General features: G+C 39.1%; 1 protein-coding gene across 1 annotated transcript in view; it reads left to right on the top strand.

The window, feature by feature from the left end:
* usp39 (ubiquitin specific peptidase 39) overlaps positions 1-20411 on the top strand; it is a 28153-nt gene extending 7742 nt beyond the window's left edge. Inside the window, exons 5-11 of the mRNA XM_034170339.1 lie at positions 6612-6764; positions 6861-7086; positions 7202-7276; positions 7485-7552; positions 9968-10156; positions 17753-17902; positions 20401-20411. Of these exons, the coding sequence (XP_034026230.1) occupies positions 6612-6764; positions 6861-7086; positions 7202-7276; positions 7485-7552; positions 9968-10156; positions 17753-17899 (858 nt within the window). The 3' untranslated portion in view covers positions 17900-17902; positions 20401-20411. The remainder of the gene's footprint in view (positions 1-6611; positions 6765-6860; positions 7087-7201; positions 7277-7484; positions 7553-9967; positions 10157-17752; positions 17903-20400) is intronic.
* The last annotated feature ends 556 nt before the right edge of the window (positions 20412-20967 follow it).

Below are 20967 nucleotides of genomic sequence, written 5' to 3'. Positions count from 1 at the left end.
TAAGTACAGTAACGAAGTATTTGTACTTCGTTACTTGACACCTCTGATGATGACTCATTTTTAAGTGAAAACTGTTCATTTTGATGCAGTCATGGTGAAACCAGCAGCCGCTATCCACTGTGAGAAGACTTGGTGCGAGTGCACATTCATCATGAACGCAACCTGTTAAAAACAGTCTCTGCTAGAGGCTCAGCTTTGTGCATGCTTATAAGTGTAGCCATCGATTATAACTGAAACATCTAAGAAATACATCTGTGATCAAACAGCTCACAGTTCGACGTTCACGGCGGGAGATACAATGGGGTTAAAGCAGCGTGCTGCTCCATTACAGAACAGACTCCCCACACATCGAGATCCTGACACACTCTTAAAGTAAAATAAAAATAAATCGGACCAGCTCTACTAAAGCCCCTTTCACACCGGGCAAACATAGAGTTGCGTCATGACGATGCAGAGTTTTGTAGCCTAGTGCCACAATACACTGAGGGACGCAAAGGGCAATGTGAAATGGACACAAAAAATTAAGCATGTTAAATTAAAAAAAAAAATGAGATGTTTAATTTTAAATAATGTAATTTAAATAATGTTTAAACATGTTTAATTTTTTCCGGATTTTTACTGTGTGCAACTGATGCAGACATTCTTGCATTATTACATACGCACCATATGTAACTGTATGCAGGACCGGTGTGAAAGGGGCTTAAGGAGGACAAAGTACAAAAGGGGCAAAAAAAACTGAACAAGCACTTTCCCACTTGTTGAATGATTTCCAAAGATTAAGTATCTGAAGTCCACTTCATCTAAGAAGTCCTCATGCACGGCTCGCGCACGATCGGCAGCCGGAGAATTCTCTCACGATCCTGCTATGTTAGATAGGATGCCTATTATCTCCTGAAAATAACATATTCTGACTTTCTCCATTGTAAGATCTGCATGTTCAGGCAGTCTGTAAAACATTGTAGTGGAGGCGTGCTGTATCGATGTTCCTTGAAGCAGTAAAATGGCATCCTGCGACGCAAACAGCAGCATCACCACATGTTAGGTTCTAAAATCTGAGAGACTGAAAAAAAAAAGAAGTTTCAGGGTGAAGTGTGTTGCCTCCTGTCTATCTGTACATCCTATGTAATTCCGAGCCATCACTTTCGAATGAAAACTCAGAATCTTCGTTTTCGGACGTAGCAGCGTTAATTTCACTTGGTCTGTCAGCCATAAGAATGTTTCTACTTTTCTGAAAATGTACATCACACACCGAGAAATGTTGAGTAATAAGAAATACACCTACTAACTCGCCGAGTGAGAGGGGTAATTAGCAATAAAATACATCAGCGACCACTAATTGTTACCGCATGTGCATGGATAGACTTACAATCATGAATACTTTGATGTATTCTTAATCGGAATGTTATATAACGTGCAACATGTCCTTTTAAATTTTATGTGTAAGCAGTGTTAACGCAGGCCTTACTGAGAGAACCACATGTAGTGTATGGTGGGAAAACTGTATGCAAAAAGTGCACAAACACTAAAGATTTGGCACTCTGCGCCACTCCTGAAATTAGCCATCATTGTTGGGAGAGCACTGCACACTTCCAGTTTCAGAACAACGCTCTAGCCCTGATGTCTCAGTCAATTAGCAACTTTGCAAATTACTTTCTTTTAAATGATTTAAGGTTGGGGTTCAGTTCTTCTCAAATATGTAAAGTATTTGAGTAGTAACACTGCATCCAGATACAGATTTTTGCAGTTCTGGAAGCCTTGTGCAAATGTAGAGTTTTGATATGGATTGGGTCTGATTCTGGAGTTTTCCACGTTCACTTACTGTGCAAGACACATCCATCATCTCGGAGGAGGAATATTTTCCCAAACCAATAACTGGTGTTTGAATGAGAGATATTTAGCATCTGATGATTCGAAATTGTCATCATAATGCTGACATGAACAATGTCTAAAATTGTTTGTCCATATGTATTTGAACAGTGACAATTTTTGCAGTTTTACCAAAGTATTTTCAAAGCCCGTACATACTTGGACAAACTAGTATTGTTAACAAAAATCATTCCTTTTACAGACAGTTTTCTTTAGTCAAGTCATTGGTGTGGTTCTCTTTTATTTATTTAGTATTATATTAAGTATTTTTAATACTAATGTTTGATACTAATGCTGATGTTTCAAAACGGTGCCTGAAAGGATAGCTTTTTGAAAAATAAAAATAAAATAAATACAACAGAAACGTTGACCAGATTATAGAGTGGCTTTTTAAATGCAAAGGATAATTTCACAATATATTAACACCTGAAAGAGTTTGAAATAAAGAAACAGCAACTTCACATAATAAAGTTTACCCAATTACAATAGTTTTACGCAAAATAATAGTTTTGTAATAAAGTGGTGACAAGGAAAATCCTTGTGTTCTCATGTTCTAAAGCAGTGGTTCTCTACTCGGTCCTGAAGTACCACCTAACCTACATATTTTCCATCTCTCCCTGTTCTGCCACAAGCTAATTAGATCATTCAAGTGTGCAGGTAGTCAAGTGCTAAGAGACACCTGAATTTATGTCAAGTGATGATAAATTTTGGTCAGATCTGATGTCCTATTACACAGCATAAATAGATGTGAGAACAGTATCTGTAGGTTTTAGCTTTCACACCAAAGTGCACTTCATGACCATTTCTGAAACCATAGTGTTTGAGTTACTGGATTTTCGAAAATGCAAGATGTGAAATTTCAGCTGGGGGAAAACGAACAAACAAAAAACAATGTCATAGTTGTCTGATTCAGTACATTCCTGTTTTGAAGAAGTTTTTAGTGCAACAGTTACACCTGATTATAATGGTACCAACCGTCCAGCAGGTGGCACACACGTCTTTTACTTTGGTTACTTAAGTTGATAGCATTTGTTGCTTTTTGAGTTGTGGTGTTAACAATTCATTTATTCACTCACTGCATTTTAGAGGGTACATACCTAGGCTTTCCTTTAATTGTTGAAATTACCCACCTGGGTAGACAAAGCCTTGACAGAGGTCCTTGGGTCATTACAGTTTTAGACTACTGCTTTAGACATAGAGTGCAGCCACTTTCACTTGAGACAGAATCACGCACCTGAAGGACTTTGACAAATAATGGTATGGTCTGACTTTGATTAATGCTGGTTTCAGTAGAACAGAAAACTTGAACAACTTGTGTTGCAAAGTTCAACATTCATAAAAGCATGAGTTCACTTGCTTGACTAGTTTACACTGGTGCATTGACCGTGGGCATACAGGCTCTAGAATGCTTGTACGAAAAATGGATAGTAAAATGGATAGCTGACATTTTTCAGGGATGATAATAAATTATGTTTCTATACTGAGTTGGAGTGGCATGTGAGTCCAGAATGTTTTTAGAACCTTTGACCGTAACAGTTTTAGAACTTTTATTTCCTGTTAATTACATAATATTTTAAATGTTAATTTACTGTTTTAATGTATTTATAAATTATTTAGGTTCTTGTTATCATATGGACATTATTATGATGATTATTATTATTGTTGTTATTTTATCGTCATTTATATTATAATAGCCATGTGGCCACTGTGTGCGTGCGTGGGTATGGCTTTGGTCACAGTGAAACTGGGGAGAACCTGACATTTGCCGTTTGGTATGTATTTTGAGTCAAGAATGTATGCTGCAAAAACAGGAAGTTGATAGGACTTTTTTGGGGGGGGGAGGAGAAATGAGGGATTTTAGCTAACCATTAAACAGTGGACATTGTGCTGCAGTGCACTATGGGAGTTCATGGGTTTAAATGTTATTGTAGTTCATGTTAGATTAATAGTGTTGTTAGTGTTATTGATTTGTGTTTTTGTAGTTCAGTTGGTTTAGTCAGTTTAGTTGAGTGTTATATTACTGTGCTTTTAATGTCTTCCACCACAGTCTCTGTTTGTCAGATTAAAAGCACCTGCTTACAGCAGTTTGCAGAAAGCCTAAAAGCTGTGCGTGCATAGAATTTTGATCACGCACAAACTGGGGAGAGCTAACATTTGCCATTTGGTATACTTACGTACGAGTATTTTGGGTCAAGGATGAACGGTGCCAAAACTGAACGTTGACAGGATTAATATTTTTAGAGAAGCTACATACATTAGCAAACAACACTTAACAATGGACATTGATATTAACATTCTGGACTCACACACCATTCCAGCAGGGGGCAGTAAATCATCTATATATTAAAAGCGTGTCTGCATGCATGATTTTATTCAGTAAGTTCAATCTAAGTACATAATATAATTGTACGAGATATGTAAATATGTTAAAAATACATGGATGACACAAGAAAGTGAAAACACATTTCCATTGTGGTCCATTTTAAAATCAAATGACAAAATAGAAGTAGAAAAAAAAACATAATACTGATAATTATAATAATAACACTGGTCAACTTTTTTTTCTTGCATGGACTTGGAGAATTGATTTAGGGTAATTTTGGAGTTCTGAATCTGAGCTCAGATTTCCTCTGTCGCATCACTTTTTACAGTCTGCATGTTCCATATTGATGGATTTTGCAAAAGTTGCTTATTCACTCATGAGTTTGACGCCACTAATTATGCACAAAAGCAGCTTCAAAAGCATAGTTTTTAATAGAGGTGCAACGATCAGGATTTTTTTAGGTCGATCACTGAAATTTTGATCTGCTGATACCGATCAAGTACATATTTGATTTTGGATCATGCCCAAAATAAGAATATAGGTCTAATGTATAGGACTATTTTTGCATTAAAACTTAATGATGAAAACAAAAAACATGCATTCAAATAAAGACACTAGAATAAACTGCCAACTTTTGTTTTATTACACTGACTTTGTTCTACCAGCAAGCTTTTTTTTTTCCATGTTTCATGTTGCTCAGGTTACAACCTACAGAGAATACATTGAGAATGTAAAATACAGCCCTCATTCTATGGGGTTAAAATTGTCTCATTAATATTTGTAAATGCACACAGGGTGATCTACAAATAATCATTGTTTTGCAAATGTGTTCAGATATCCACAAATGCAAATTTCATATTTGTAACTTATAAATTGGTCTTTGCAAATAATGTTGTATTTGCAAATATAAAACTTAATTTGTAAAAAAAAAAAGAAAAAAAAAGTTACATTTGTAAAACTGGAAATTGTATATGTGAATTGAGTTTCAGCATTTGTGGATCACCAATTACATACATTCATCGCTTTCCTCTGTGACGTAATTTTGAGACATTCTTTTCGCGAAATCCACAGATCAACAAACAAATCAATCAATCAATTTTTTTTTTATTTCGAACTTTGTTGTCAATTCCAGTATCATGGCAGTTCACAATATAAGCAAATCAAATGAACAAAGCCTCTTTGTACTCTCTGTACCTCTACACTCATATGAAAAAAATAAACAAAATCAAAATGCCTACTGATTCACAAATACACACTCACGCACACTGGATATCCACTAGATGGCAGTGTGGTTCCATTCATTACACAGCAGTCTATTTAGATCTCTGAGCCATTTGACTCATTTTGATTTCTGATATGAGCTGGACGGACATGGACTACATTAGATGATGGCGACTGCTCTCCTTGTCCGTCCAGCTCATACCAGAAGTCAAAATGAGTTTACGTCACAGAGGAAAGCGTGTCATGACAGGACCAAGTGCTCCCTGCACTACTGCCTGCACTGTTGTGATCGGTCCTTTTGATCGGCGCATTTTGCCAATCACCGATTAAGGCGTGATTGGCCGATAATGATCGGTGCCCAATCGATCGGTGCACCTCTAGTTTTTAAGCCAGGTTCACGAAATGTGAACAAAGAGCCATAATATCATTTATGGTGCTGAAGACGTGTGTGAGACTGCAGCTTTTGCTTCAATGCTTGATACGAGAAGTAGCGACAGAGTTAGAAAATAGCTGTTTCCAGACAAAGTAGTAAGGTTAAGAAATGTTGTCATTTTTAAACATATGTTTGACTGTAACAGCATTAGTTTCTTAACAGGAATGTTATTGTGTGACAGGGTCAGCAGATTGCACCTTAGTAAAGACTTTGCCCTGTTTCTTCTTTACGAAAAGGTAGTTAATATGTCTATGACTTCCAAGCGAAGGAAGTGTTGTTATGACTCAGGTATTTTCTGTTATATCTGTGGTTGCTTCACTTTACCACCTCAAAGACGTACAACCCCAGTGTTTGTAGTTGTTATGATGATAATCCAACCCGCATATATGTTCAAATCGTTTTCTCCGACTTGCATCCAATAATTTTTGACTTTACAAATGCTATGAATGTGGCACACCTGCCAAGACAGTACATGCCATGGTGTCATTTGCTCTTTTCTAATGCCGTAGGATAAATACCAGTAAGACAACACAAGCAGCAGAGAATTTTTGTCATTGGCTGGCATAGCACTATCATACATTTTGATGAACATGGTTGAGATTAGTCGGTACATTGTTCAGTAACTTCAGTCTGGTTGACTCGAGGTAGAGGTCTAGCTATGGCAGATGCTCTTGTTGACACAGTATCTGCTTTAGTGAGTGCTGCTCCAGTTTGTCAACATTATCAAACTGAAACCTCTCAATAATTTGTTGAATTGTTTCTCTGTAGTATGTGCTGAAGCCAACTTTCACCAAACAACACATCTCGGGTTTGGACAAGCAGGGCAGACTGTACCGAGCCTATGATGGTACAACCTATCTGCCAGGAATTGTAGGACTAAATAACATCAAGGCTAATGACTATGCGAATGTGGTGTTACAGGTATGTGTCTTTCTCAGGGAAAATGTTATCTAGACTTTGTCCTAAGTGTCTCAAATAATAATGGAACATTACTTCTCTATTGCTTCACTTTTAAAGGCTTTTTCCAACGTTCCACCCCTGCGAAACTACTTTCTGGAGGAAGAAAATTACAGAGGAATCCGCAGGCCACCAGGGGACATCATGTTCCTTTTGGTGCAGAGGTTTGGGGAATTGATGCGCAAACTCTGGAATCCAAGAAACTTCAAGGCCCACGTATCTCCTCACGAGATGCTGCAGGCTGTGGTATTGTGCAGCAAGAAGAACTTCCAGATTACAAAGCAGGGTATGAAGTATTTCCACACACAATTGTTGGCTGTAGATTTTGTGGTTCTCATCAATGGCTTTTGTGAAATAAGCACTTAATGGAGATTTTTATTTAAATCCTTTGTGTTTTGTAGGCGATGCTGTGGACTTCATGACGTGGTTCTTGAATGCTCTACACGGTGCTCTGGGAGGCAACAAGAAAAAGTCATGTGAGTTAAGAGGAAACGCTTACAGTTGTTGGTCTTAGGTAATATATTCAGAATGCCATTTAGCTTTTAATTATAAAAGTAAATGTGGAGCAATGTTTCATTTTGATTTCCTGACACAGAATTTAATTTAGACTGAGCTAGAAAAATGTTGTCCTAAAAGCAATTTAAGAATTACTATTTTTTTTTGTCTGTCTGTCTCTTTTAATAGCAATCATTACCAAAGCATTTCAAGGTTCCATGCGCATCTTCTCGAAGAAACTTCCACACCCAGATTTAGTGAGTTTACTTGTCTTGTTAATAAATTAACAATATCACTGGTTAGTTTCAAGGTGGTAAAAGTTTATGCTAGAGCCTGACTGCTACATCTGTTGGCTGATTATGTCGGCTGATTATGAGCTTTTCAGAAACATTGTTAATGGCATTATTTTAGCTGATATGAGAACTTTTATTTTACAGCATAATGCAGAAAAACACTTTGACTGCTGGAAATGGTGTCATTATGTAGTTTGTCCAGCAGAAGACAGTGAAGGCAGTGTGACTGCAGTGTGGCGTATACCGAACAAAATAATGTAAGATGTTGCAATACACTCCCAGGCCTAATATGTGTCTGCGGTGAAAATGTGGTGAGAATCTGTGAAGTAGATTTGACTAGAGAGTTGAGTTCTTCTTCTAAAAGTTGTTGAGGTCTAAGGTTCTGAAAATATTCTGGAGTCACATGCCAATCCAAGTCATTGCTTAATTTATTACCACCCTTGAAAAATGTCAGCTTACCTATTTCATACCCAATCTAGAGCCCGTAGATCCTCACGGGCGATACACTAATTTAATCTTATTTTATCAGGTTTTTTTGGTGTTACTCAAATTATTTCACACAAATCAAAATCTGTCTTTGGGATGAATTTCCTTCAAACTGTCTCCATGCAAACATGATATGTTAGTCTGCTAAATATGCAGTTTGTGATTTCTTCTGATACATGACAGTGACATATTCATGTGGAGGAAACTATAATAAATATTTAATATGCTCGTAGAAATCAGATATTGATGTAAAAAACGTTTGTGTCATTTTGTACAACACTTCAGTTGTGAGTATCCTAGAAATGCTGACATCAGCACTGGATGAAAAATCCATGTTATTGCGTTTCCCATTTATAGACGTGAGTAAGAATATAATTTAAACCCACATCAATGTTCCTGGGAACTAAAAGTTATATTGGTTACTTAAATGAACAGTAGATGCAGATTTACTTGTATCAAATTTTATTTTAGTTTATTTTAAAGACACTATCAATTGTTATAAAAGCAGAAATTGCTGATGTCAAATGTTTGGATAAATGCAGAGAGAGAACAGTAACAGTCCAATGCGAATATGTGGTTTTACCAAATAGTAGTAATAGGGGTGATGGCCAAGTGGTTAATGTGCTTGGTTTCAGTGCAGAAGATTCCGGGTTCAAATCCCACCCCTGCCACATTTCTCCATATAATGTGGAGTTGCGTCAGGAAGGGCATCTGGCGTAAAACCTGTGCCAATTCAACATGCAGATCCACCTTGGATTTGCTGTGGCAACCCCGAGTGCAAACAAGGGAGCAGCCGAAGGAACTTACTTATTAAATAGTAGTAATGCTGTATTGTAATCCACATGACAGACTGTGTTATAGTTTTGTCATCTTGCCAATATGGGAAAATAGTCTTTTCACACAAATTTATCATCACGGTACAAGTTCTCTGGGGTGGAAAAATTGACCTGACCCAACAAAAAAACTGAATTTCTTGGAGATTATTTGGTGGGTAAATTGACCTGAAAATGCACCAGACTGCTTCTGAGATTTCAAATTTAACAAACAGTGTTTTGGAGATTTCACATGTGTGTCCAGGGTGGTAGTAAAATAGGTTTCTCAAAAAAAATTAAGGGTTTTGGGGTGAACATTCTACATTCTATGTAAATCTGAGTCATCACTTTTTATGAAAGCTCAGAAACTTTATCAGAGGTAGCAGCATTTGTCTCACACTGTTTTGGCCATTGGGATGTTTCTGCTTTATCTAAAATGTACATCACACGGCGAGAAATATCAGGAAGACGTTTTCCGGAAGTGCACCTGCTGGCTTGCTGAGTGAAAGGGATAATTAGCAATAAAATACATCAGTGACCACTAATTATTACAGCATGTGAACGGATAGACTTACAGTCATGAATACTTTGATGTTGTGTTGCTAACCAGGATGTTAAATAATGTGTGATGTGTCCATTAAATTCTAGTATGATCTCGTTAAGATTTATTGACACAGTATAAAAGAAATTCACACTTTAAGCGAAGCGTCATCTTGACAAGAGAAGCTTAAAGTTACAGAAAAGGTTCTGTACTTCAGGTTGGAATCGCTAAGGTAATTTTGTCCAAAGACATTCCAGGAAAGTCCAACAGGATGCAGGCTTCTTTTTTGCAGCCACTGAATCTAGCAGGTGATTTCACTAATTAACATCACTTTGAGCAGATAGGATGACTTCATCAGGGAAATCACCTGCTGGAGTCTGTGGTGGCAAAAAAAAAGCCTGCGCCCTCTTGGCCTTTCCTGGAATGTCTTTGGACACCACTGTTCTAAGGTCTAAGAAAAGATTATTTTTGTCAAGCCCTGATATCTGACCAGAGTCCATTTACAACAGAATTATGCCTATTTATTTTATTTTTTTCCAGCCACCAGAAGAGAAAGAAGCACTGATCCTGACAGAGGAGTACCAAGAGCAGATGTCTGAGTCCACCTTCCTGTTCCTGACCCTTGACCTCCCAACAGCACCACTGTACAAGGATGAGAAAGAGCAGCTCATCATCCCCCAGGTTCCTCTCTTCAACATTCTGGCCAAGTTCAATGGCAGCACAGAGAAGGTGCCAGTTCATTCTTTTCTCTGCTATCAGCTAACGTATTTCCTTCTGCTGAAGTTTATCAGTTTTCCGGTATTGGATTGCACTAATATTTTGTTCTGCACTCCAGAAGGAACAAAGAAATGGAGTTCCAAATTGTGGGGCATCATAGCTAGGCTATTGTTCATTTTGTCATTAAAGCACCAAATTTTGCATACATATTCTAAATTAACTGTTTATTTTCAGATGTTGAGGCATCCTGAAACTGATCATTAATGACCTACAGGGGTCAATGAAGTATTACACAGGGGTCAAAACTTAAAATGTTTCAGTTGTATTGGAAGGTATACTGTATTGTTTGTCTAATCATAAAGATTTAAAAAATGCATAGTTTGGACTATATATGTATGATGGATTGCTAGGGTTTAAAAACAGAACAAATGGTGATAAAGGTCAATTTCAGTGTGTACATGGGTCAGAGATTAAAGTTGCTCTAATTTTAGTAAGAAGTTATGCAAATTTTTGGTTGAGCTAATAGGATTAATAAATGGAAGAGTTTTGACTGTGTTGAATGCTTGGTCTCCAAAGTAAAAGGTCAAACAGGGTTAATGTCCATTGGGTTCTGTGACATATGTTGCCCCATAAATATGATAACTAAGCATGACAGACCGTGCATAGTATTTCTTTTTAAAACCCTTTTGGGCAGCGCAGTCTCATTTGAGGGCGGGCGCTAAAAGGTTAGGATATGACACATATGACTAATGCTAAATCCGGTGACAGCCCTCATCTGTTTCCATCAGAAACACTGCACTTTTTTGGGAAAATTTCACGCCAAACAAAGGGAAAAGGCAAAGAAAAAGTGACGATGCGGTGGAAAGTGGACGTGTTGCGATTTGTTTATGACCCAGAGCTCAAAACATGTCAAGGCGGTTGTGCAGGTGAGAGAACGCACCTACTCTGGCTAGGTGTGTAGGCTTACACTTACCGATATGACCTCTCCCATTTGCCTCGTCTTCCCTTCTCCACTGGAACTGATAAAAACTGCACTTCTCACGACTGCTTTGATGATTGCAGTCAAAAACAAAACAGCACACCTTTTTTCCGTTAGAAGTGATGCTGTGTTTGTGTTGTGCAATTGCAGGCTGTCCTCAGAAGTGGTTAAATTATGCGACATTATGCAGGGTTTCAAACGAGACTGCGCTGCCCTATTAAGTCAACCAATAATTTGCATCACTTTATACCAAAATTGGAGTGACTTTAACTTTTGAAATTGACCTTTGTCATCCTTTCTGCTGTTTTTACCCCATAAATTCATAACATTCAAACATAAATAGTCCAGACTATACCTTTTTGGAATATTTATGATCTTGCAAATAATATGGCATGCCTTTCAATATGACTGGAACATTTTAAATTTTGACCCCTCTAGATTATTAGAGGTTAGCTCCAACATGCCTCGACATCTGAAAATAAACATTAATTAATTTATAATATGTGTCCCATATTTGGTGCTTATATGACAAAATTAATAACTGTTATGGACAGGGTTTTAGCTAGCACCATTTTAGTGCTGGGTAAATTATGCGATCATGGCTCACAGCCGGGGGTACAGGGGCCCCACTTAAAGGACCCTAGTGGGATCCAGGGCAAGGGGGTCGAGAAAGCGGAGACCCCCGAAGCTATAGGTTTTTATTCCTCTAAAATGTTATTGGCAAGCCCTATTTTAACTAAATTTGAGTGGTTTTTGATGCATTGAAAGCAAAATTAATAGACACAAAAGTGACATTTATGTTGTAATATTTGTAATATCAGAGTTCTTTTTTGCATGTTTCTGCCAAAGTCTAAATTAATAAAATAAATAACATTGAAAAGGGGTCATTCCATGTCAAATCAATGAGGGCCTCATGCACTTTGTCTCAGATTTTCTTCAAATTTTAATCAAATATTCCCAGACTATTCAGAACAACAAATCTGAAGTTTGAGGCCTGCGGGCCAAGTGGTTTCTGAGATATGGCCAATTTAGTGTGCATGGGGTCTGCCATTTTTTAGGCAAAAATTATGGCCGTCATTTCTGGAGCCATTTTCAAGGTAGAATATCTCAGCAAATAATGGACTTAGAGGCCTGACATTTTCTGTGGCAGTTGTCATGGACACCCAGACTTGGACTTTAAGACTTTAACCTTTAAGCCTAGTAAGTGCCTAGTAAGTGCCTGGAACACCTCCCAAGGGTGTTCCAGGCACTTGCTAGGCACTTATTAGGAGGTGTTCAAGGCACGTCCATCTTGGAGGAGACCCCGGGGAAGACCCAGGACTAGGTGGAGCGATTATATGTCCACACTGGCCTGGGAACGCCTTGGGATCCCCCAGTCAGAGGTGGTCAATGTGGCACGGTAAAGTGAAGTCTGGGGTCCCCTGTTGGAGCTGTTGCCCCCACGACCCGAAACCGGAAAAGCAGTTGAAGATTATATATATATACACTCAACAAAAATATAAACGCAACACTTTTGGTTTTGCTCCCATTTTGTATGAGATGAACTCAAAGATCTAAAACTTTTTCCACATACACAATATCACCATTTCCCTCAAATATTGTTCGCAAACCAGTCTAAATCTGTGATAGTGAGCACTTCTCCTTTGCTGAGATAATCCATCCCACCTCACAGGTGTGCCATATCAAGATGCTGATTAGACACCATGATTAGTGCACAGGTGTGCCTTAGACTGTCCACAATAAAAAGCCACTCTGAAAGGTGCAGTTTTATCACACAGCACAATGCCACAGATGTCACAAGATTTGAGGGAGCATGCAATTGGCATGCTGACAGCAGGAATGTCAACCAGAGCTGTTGCTCGTGTATTGAATGTTCATTTCTCTACCATAAGCCGTCTCCAAAGGCGTTTCAGAGAATTTGGCAGTACATCCAACCAGCCTCACAACCGCAGACCACGTGTAACTACACCAGCCCAGGACCTCCACATCCAGCATGTTCACCTCCAAGATCGTCTGAAACCAGCCACTCGGACAGCTGCTGAAACAAATCGGTTTGCATAACCAAAGAATTTCTGCACAAACTGTCAGAAACCGTGTCAGGGAAGCTCATCTGCATGCTCGTCGGCCTCATCGGGTTCTCGACCTGACTCCAATTTGTCGTCGTAACCGACTTGAGTGGGCAAATGCTCACATTCGCTGGCGTTTGGCACGTTGGAGAGGTGTTCTCTTCACGGATGAATCCCGGTTCACACTGTCCAGGGCAGATGGCAGACAGCGTGTGTGGCGTTGTGTGGGTGAGCGGTTTTCTGATGTCAATGTTGTGGATCGAGTGGCCCATGGTGGCGGTGGGGTTATGGTATGGGCAGGCGTCTGTTATGGATGAAGAACACAGGTGCATTTTATTGATGGCATTTTGAATGCACAGAGATACCGTGACGAGATCCTGAGGCCCATTGTTGTGCCATACATCCAAGAACATCACCTCATGTTGCAGAAGGATAATGCACGGCCCCATGTTGCAAGGATCTGTACACAATTCTTGGAAGCTGAAAATGTCCCAGTTCTTGCATGGCCGGCATACTCTCCGGACATGTCACCCATTGAGCATGTTTGGGATGCTCTGGACCGGCATATACGACAGCATGTACCAGTTCCTGCCAATATACAGCAACTTCGCACAGCCATTGAAGAGGAGTGGACCAACATTCCACAGGCCACAATTGACAACCTGATCAACTCTATGCGAAGGAGATCTGTTGCACTGCATGAGGCAAATGGTGGTCACACCAGATACTGACTGGTTTCCCCCCCAATAAAACAAAACTGCACCTTTCAGAGTGGCCTTTTATTGTGGACAGTCTAAGGCACACCTGTGCACTAATCATGGTGTCTAATCAGCATCTTGATATGACACACCTGTGAGGTGGGATGGATTATCTCAGCAAAGGAGAAGTGCTCACTATCACAGATTTAGACTGGTTTGTGAACAATATTTGAGGGAAATGGTGATATTGTGTATGTGGAAAAAGTTATAGATCTTTGAGTTCATGTCATACAAAATGGGAGCAACACCAAAAGTGTTGCGTTTATATTTTTGTTGAGTGTATATATATATATATATATATATATATATAGTATATATATATATATATATATATATATATATATGTATATGTATATATATATGTATATATATATACAGCAACACATCCAGGTACAGATGCTATCAAAATAAATATAAAAATAGTTAAGCTATCAAATTTACATAAATTTACACTTTATGATGATTTAATTAATTTAAAGGCTGATCTATGCAGCTGCAGCCCTGTAACTCTGTGTGACAGTTTTAAAGTTCTCCATCTCTAGATTATGCTTTATTTTGGACTAATTTGACCCTCAACAAGCTTTTAATCCTGCAGTCATCACCCTAAATCAAAGGTAAGATGTACAATTTCCTCTTTTACCTACTTTTTGTTGTAAATGTGCGGACCTAGATAAACCAAAAATGTTAAGTTATATTTTGCCTGCATGATGAAATCGTCCTGCATCAATTTTATTTTTATTTTGATGAATTCTTAGACTCCGGTAACAGCTGGTGCTCAGGTTGTGTGCTTTTTAATGATATAACCCCGGTTCTAATGAAGATGGGATGTTGTGTAAAATGTAAATAAAAACAGAATACAGTGATTTGCAAATCCTCTTCAACCTATATTCAATTGAATACACCACAAACATAAGATATTTAATGTTCAAACTGATTTTTTATTGTTTTTGTGCAAATATTTGCTCATTTTGAAATGGATACCTGCAATATGTTTCAAAAAAGCTGGGACAGTGGTATGTTTACCACTGTGTTACATCACCTTTCCTTCTAACAACACTCAGTAAGCGTTTGGGAACCGAGGACACTAATTGTTGAAGCCTTGTAGGTGGAATTATTTCCCATTCTTGCTTGATGTATGACTTCAGTTGTTCAACAGTCCGGGGTCTCCTTTGTCAGATTTTGCGCTTCATAATGCGCCACACATTTTCAGTAGACCACAGGTCTGGACTGCAGGTAGGCCAGTCTAGTACCTGCACTCTTACTACGAAGCCTCGCTGTTGTAACACGTGCAGAATGTGGCTTGCCATTGTCTTGCTGAAATAAGCAGGGACGTCCCTGAAAAAGGCGTTGCTTGGATGGCAGCATGTGTTGGTCCAAAACCTGGATGTACCTTTCACCATTGATGGTGCCATCACAGATGTGTAAGTTGTCCATGTCATGGGCACTAACACACCCCCATACCATCACAGATGCTGGCTTTTGAAGTTTGCGCTGGTAACAATCTGGATGGTCTTTTTCCTCTTTTGTCCGGCAAACATGATGTCCATGGTTTCCAAAAACAGTTTGAAATGTAGACTCATCAGACCACAGCACACTTTTCCACTTTGCATCTGTCCATTTCAAATGAGCTTGGGCCCAGAGAAGGTGGCGGGATTTCTGGATGTTGTTGATGTATGGCTTTCGCTTTGCATGGTAGAGTTTTAACTTGCACTTGTAGATGTAGCGATGACCTGTGTTAACTGACAATAGTTTTATGAAGTGTTCCTGAGCCCATGCAGATTGTATAAGATCTTTTAAACAATGATGTCGGTTTTTAATGCAGTGCCGTGTGAGGGATCAAAGGTCATAGGCATTCAGTGTTGGTTTTCGGCCTTGCCACTTAGTGTAGAAAGTTCTCCAGATTCTCTGAATCTTATGATTATATTATGGACTGTAGATGATGGAATTCCTAAATTCCTTGCAATTGAATGTCGAGAAACATTGTTCTTAAACTGTTGGACTATTTTTTTTTTTCATGCAGTTGTTCACAAAGTGGTGATCCTCGTCCCATCTTTGCTTGTGAATGACTGAGCCTTTTGCGGATGCTTGTTTTATACCCAATCATGACACTTACCTCTTTCGAATTAACCTGTTCACCTGTGGAATGTTCCAAACAGGTGTTCTTTGAGCATTCGTCAATTTTCCCAGTCTTTTGGTGCAACTATCCCAGCTTTTTTGAAATGTGTTGCAGGCATCATTATAAAAATGAGCAAATATTTGCACAAAAACAATAAAGTCTATCAGTTTGAACATTGAATATCTTGTCTTTCTGGTGTATTCAATTGAATATAGAAGAAGAATATGAAGAGGATTGGCAAATCATTGTGTTCTGTTTTTATTTACATTTTGCACAACGTCCCAACTTCATTGGAATTGGGGTTGGTATATATAAACACACAGACTTACAGTATCACTGGAATATGAAAGCTGTTGACAGCTCGTAGTCAGACCTGATTGCTTCATGATTTACACATACTTGCATGAAGTTCCAATATATTTCAGAGCTCATTCCAGGTTAAGGAAAGACACTTACAGAATAGTTTTTGACAAATTCAGTGATATCTGTCCAATTCTATGGCATCTATAGTAAGTACATATGCTACAGCATGAGGCAGATATCACTGAAAGAAGGTCTACATTGACAGATTCTTTTATTACAGTCAGGTTTCAACATACCCCAAGATACAAAAAATATAAAATGGAAATTCAGGAAATTAGGTCTCTCTAGTGGCCTCTAAAATGCCCAAAACCTGTGGGCCCCCACTAGGGGCACTGCCCCTGAACCCTGCTGGGGGCCTACGGTGGCACCTGGCTCCCTGCAGAATTTCAGAGTTATTTTTTTTCTTTGCCCATTTTCATCCTTTTCTATCTCAGCGACAGATTGTATAACAATCATTTCTACATAGATTCAGCATTATTTCATCATAAAAGACAGAGGAAGCGATCAGAGCGCCATGGCTACATGAGCATTTGAAAACGTTAGAGTTTATTGCCTCGTTATTTCTGAAAATGGCCTCATTCTTCTTAAAACTGACTTTAGAATTTTTTTTTTATTTAACCAGGAAAGCCCTATTGAGATTAAAAACCTCTTTTTCAAGGGAGTCCTGGCCAAGAGGCAGCAAAAGTTACAGTAACAAATGCACAGGTAAAATTACACAAACATTATGAAAAACAACTGCAGTTCGATAACATTATCTCAAGTGTTGTCAGTCTGGACTTAAAGTTGCTCAATTAAATAAGTTCAGTCAATTTCCAGTCTTTTTGCAACATGTTCCATGTTGAAGGCATAGAGTGAACAAATTTAAGCGGTTTTACTTTGTCATCTGATGGTAAATAATCCCATTAATGTCTTTGATTGTTTTGGGTGAAGAGACTCCATCTCAGACAAGCTTCTGAGCTCCGAAATTATTCATGCGCAGTGGAGGCAGGACGGACCAATTTTTAGGGGCAGACTGTTCAGTCTGCGACACCAGACGGTGTCGCCCACTGTGGCTACAACCCTGGTTATAGAAACTTTAGCTAAGTCGCACCACTAAAAGAGATTAGTAACAATATTTTGAAAGACATTTAATAGGGAAAAAAGTTTAAAATTCAGAGAATGAATGATTTCTAGATGCAGTCAATAAAGACACGGTGTTTAATCTGAAAGTTTGAAATAAAAGTTGTTGTTTGCTGAATAATTATAAACTTTAGGCTTTTACTCAGGAATTTGGTGGAACTTAAATATAAGTTCTTTTATTAATGCATTTTTTTCTTTTGTTCTCAGGAATACAAAACGTACAAAGAGAATTTTCTGAAAAGGTTCCAGTTGATGAAACTGCCACCGTACCTCATCTTTTGCATCAAAAGATTCACCAAGAACAACTTCTTTGTGGAAAAGAACCCCACAATTGTCAATTTCCCTATCACGTAAGTGGTGGTTGCGTTTGTGGTTTGTTTATTTATTAATTTTACTTGCTACTTCAGGGCATATCACACTGCAATCAACACTATCTTTTAAAAAATTATATACCAGATTATGAATAATTACTGTTTAACTTGTGCAGATGTAACTGATAAAAATAAAATTAGCCATATAGCATCTGAAAAATGCACACAGATGGAGAGCTATTTTTAGCCATAAAAGTGACGTAACCTCAGGTGCTGACTATTAGCTGTCTGAAGGTCACCCCTCCTGTGTTCACTACATGACTTACTCCAGTGCACAGTCAGTCTGGCCTGTTTTTTTTTTTTTTTTCGTCTCCAAATGGAATATGGCTGGCTTTAATTTGGCTTTTAAATCAAATTCTTGTATTTTGCAATCAAAAAATGTATCTCTCCGCCTCTTTGTAATCTGTGGTGTATTCAGAAAAACATGCACGTCTCAGTAGTAAGTCCCTTCGGCTGCTCCCTTCTTGTTCCACTCGGGGTCGCCACAGCACATCCGAGGTGCATTTGCATGTCGACTTTGGCACAATTTTTAAGAAGGATGCCCTTCCTGACGCAACTCCACATTACATGGAGAAACATGGCAGGGATTTGAACCCAGAACCATCTGCACTGAAACCAAGCACACAACCCACTTGGCCACCACCCCTGCTACCATGAAGTCTTGTTTCACTCCCACTGTGTTCACACACAGAGCAATGTAAAATTGCAGGGAGATGATGTCACCCAAATTCATATGCCTAACAGTTTGAGGTTTCTGAGTGTTTATCCCCATGAATTTCCTCATATTTATGACTTAATTTCTCTGGGCATATAGCACCAAAATTAAAACAAAATGCATCCATATTTTCATAATTCTTTCTTTCTTTCTTTATAATAGTCAGCTAATTTGACATTTTACTGTGCATCTGGAGCTGGGGTAATTTCAGCTGATTGGACATGATTTGGAAAGACACACACCTGTCTACATATAAGGTCCCACAGTTGACAGTGCATGTCAAAGCATTCTGATTATATTATGGACTGTAGATGATGGAATCCCTAAATTCCTTGCAATTGAACGCTGAGAAACATTGTTCTTAAACTGTTGGACTATTTTTTTTTTCTTTTCACGCAGTTGTTCACAAAGTGGTGATCCTTGCCCATCTTTGCTTGTGAACGGCTGAGCCTTTTGGCGATGCTCCTTTTATACCCAATCATGATACTCACGTGTTTCCAATTAGGTGTTGTTGGAGCATTCATCAACTTTCCCAGTCATTTGTTGCCCTGTCCAACTTTTTTGAAATGTGTTGCAGGCATCCATTTCAAAATGAGCAAATATCTTGTCTTTGTGGTGTATTCAATTGAATATAGGTTGAAGAGGATTGGCAAATCATTGTGTTCTGTTTTTATTTACATTTTGCACAACGTCCCAACTTCATTGGAATTGGGGTTGGTATATATAAACACACAGACTTACAGTATCACTGGAATATGAAAGCTGTTGACAGCTCATAGTCAGACCTGATTGCTTCACCTCCATGAAGAACTTGCTAACAGATGGTCCATTTGTTAGCTGGTAAGCTCTCAATCTGTATTTTTTCAGATACTGTTTAGATATTTATGGAGTAGGTTTATGTCCGACTTAGTTTTTTTTTATTGTATTTTTTACTTCTGGTTTGTCACGAAAATACGCCTTCTGGATTGATTGTCATGGTAACCGGTTGGGATATGGGAAAAAATCCGAACAGTAATCAGCCAATCAGAGCATGCATAGCGTCACAGCCATATAATAAATGTTTTTATTTTTTTACCACGTCAGGAGTGCATGTCGACATGTGGATCGCCGTGGCGTGTTGAGAGGTGATGAAGAACATCACCTGTCAACACACACACATATATATATATATATATATATATATATATATATATATATATATATATGAGGTCTGTTAGAAAAGTATCTGACCTTTTCATTTTTTGCAAAAACCATATGGATTTGAATCACGTGTGATTGCATCAGCCAAGCTTGAACCTTCGTGCGCATGCGTGAGTTTTTTCACGCCTGTCAGTTGCGTCATTCCACCCCTCTCGTCGGATTTTTATTGCGAATAAATGTCTGAACGATTTGGAGCTTTGCTGCATCAAATTTTTCCAGAAACTGTGAGAGACCTCCAGGTGGACACCATTCGGAAAATTCAGATGGCTTTCAGGGACGATTTTATGGGGATTACAGGAGTGCTCCAGCCGGTTTAAAGACTGCTCACAGCGTCTGAGAGCGCGGCGCACTCCGAGTGCCGATCGACAGGCTCAAACCCCGCTGAAACAACCAGATCATTTCCAACGTGAAGGCTTTGTTGATCCAGGACATCGTCTGACTTCCACAAAAATGGCAGAAGGCGTGGACATCAAGACTTTTTCGGCACATTCCACTGTTACAGGAGTTTTTTTCATGGAAAGAGAAGCGGAGGGATGCGCCACGGAGCCGCTCATCGTGCGGGACAAAAGCACCTCCGTGTTGGTCTCACAGGACGGCTTTCAGATGGCTTTCGGTGGCTTTTCAGTCGTGTGACTATCCGAGAAATTGTGCATGAGCTGGACATGCCAGAACATATCCTGTGAGGCTTCATCACGGCGTTGCTTTGCGCCATGCGGCTCCACCGTGACGCGCGGAATTCCTCCGCTCCTCTTTCCATGACAAAAACTCCTGTAACAGTGAAATGTGCCGTTCATTTCCACACTGGACGCTGTGTTGATCCGGGACGTCGTTTGACTTCCACAGGAATTGCGGAAGACGTGGACATCTGCACTTTTTCGGCACAGTGAGACAGACGTGTGGAAGAATTCCATGCGTCGCGGTGGAGCCGCATGGCGCAAAGCAACGGCGTGATGAAGCCTCACAGGCCATGTTCTGGCATGTCCAGCTCATGCACAAGTTCTCGGATAGTCACACGACTGAAAAGCCACCGAAAGCCGTCTGAAAGCCATCTGAAACCCGTCCTGTGAGACCAACACGGAGGTGCTTTTGTCCCGCGCCATGAGCGGCTCCGTGGCGTTGTTTCAGCGAGGTGTGAG

Source organism: Thalassophryne amazonica, chromosome 5 (assembly GCF_902500255.1).
Source record: "Thalassophryne amazonica chromosome 5, fThaAma1.1, whole genome shotgun sequence".
In the NCBI taxonomy this organism is placed as follows: Eukaryota; Metazoa; Chordata; class Actinopteri; order Batrachoidiformes; family Batrachoididae; genus Thalassophryne; species Thalassophryne amazonica.
This window is presented reverse-complemented; position numbering and strand designations above follow the sequence as displayed.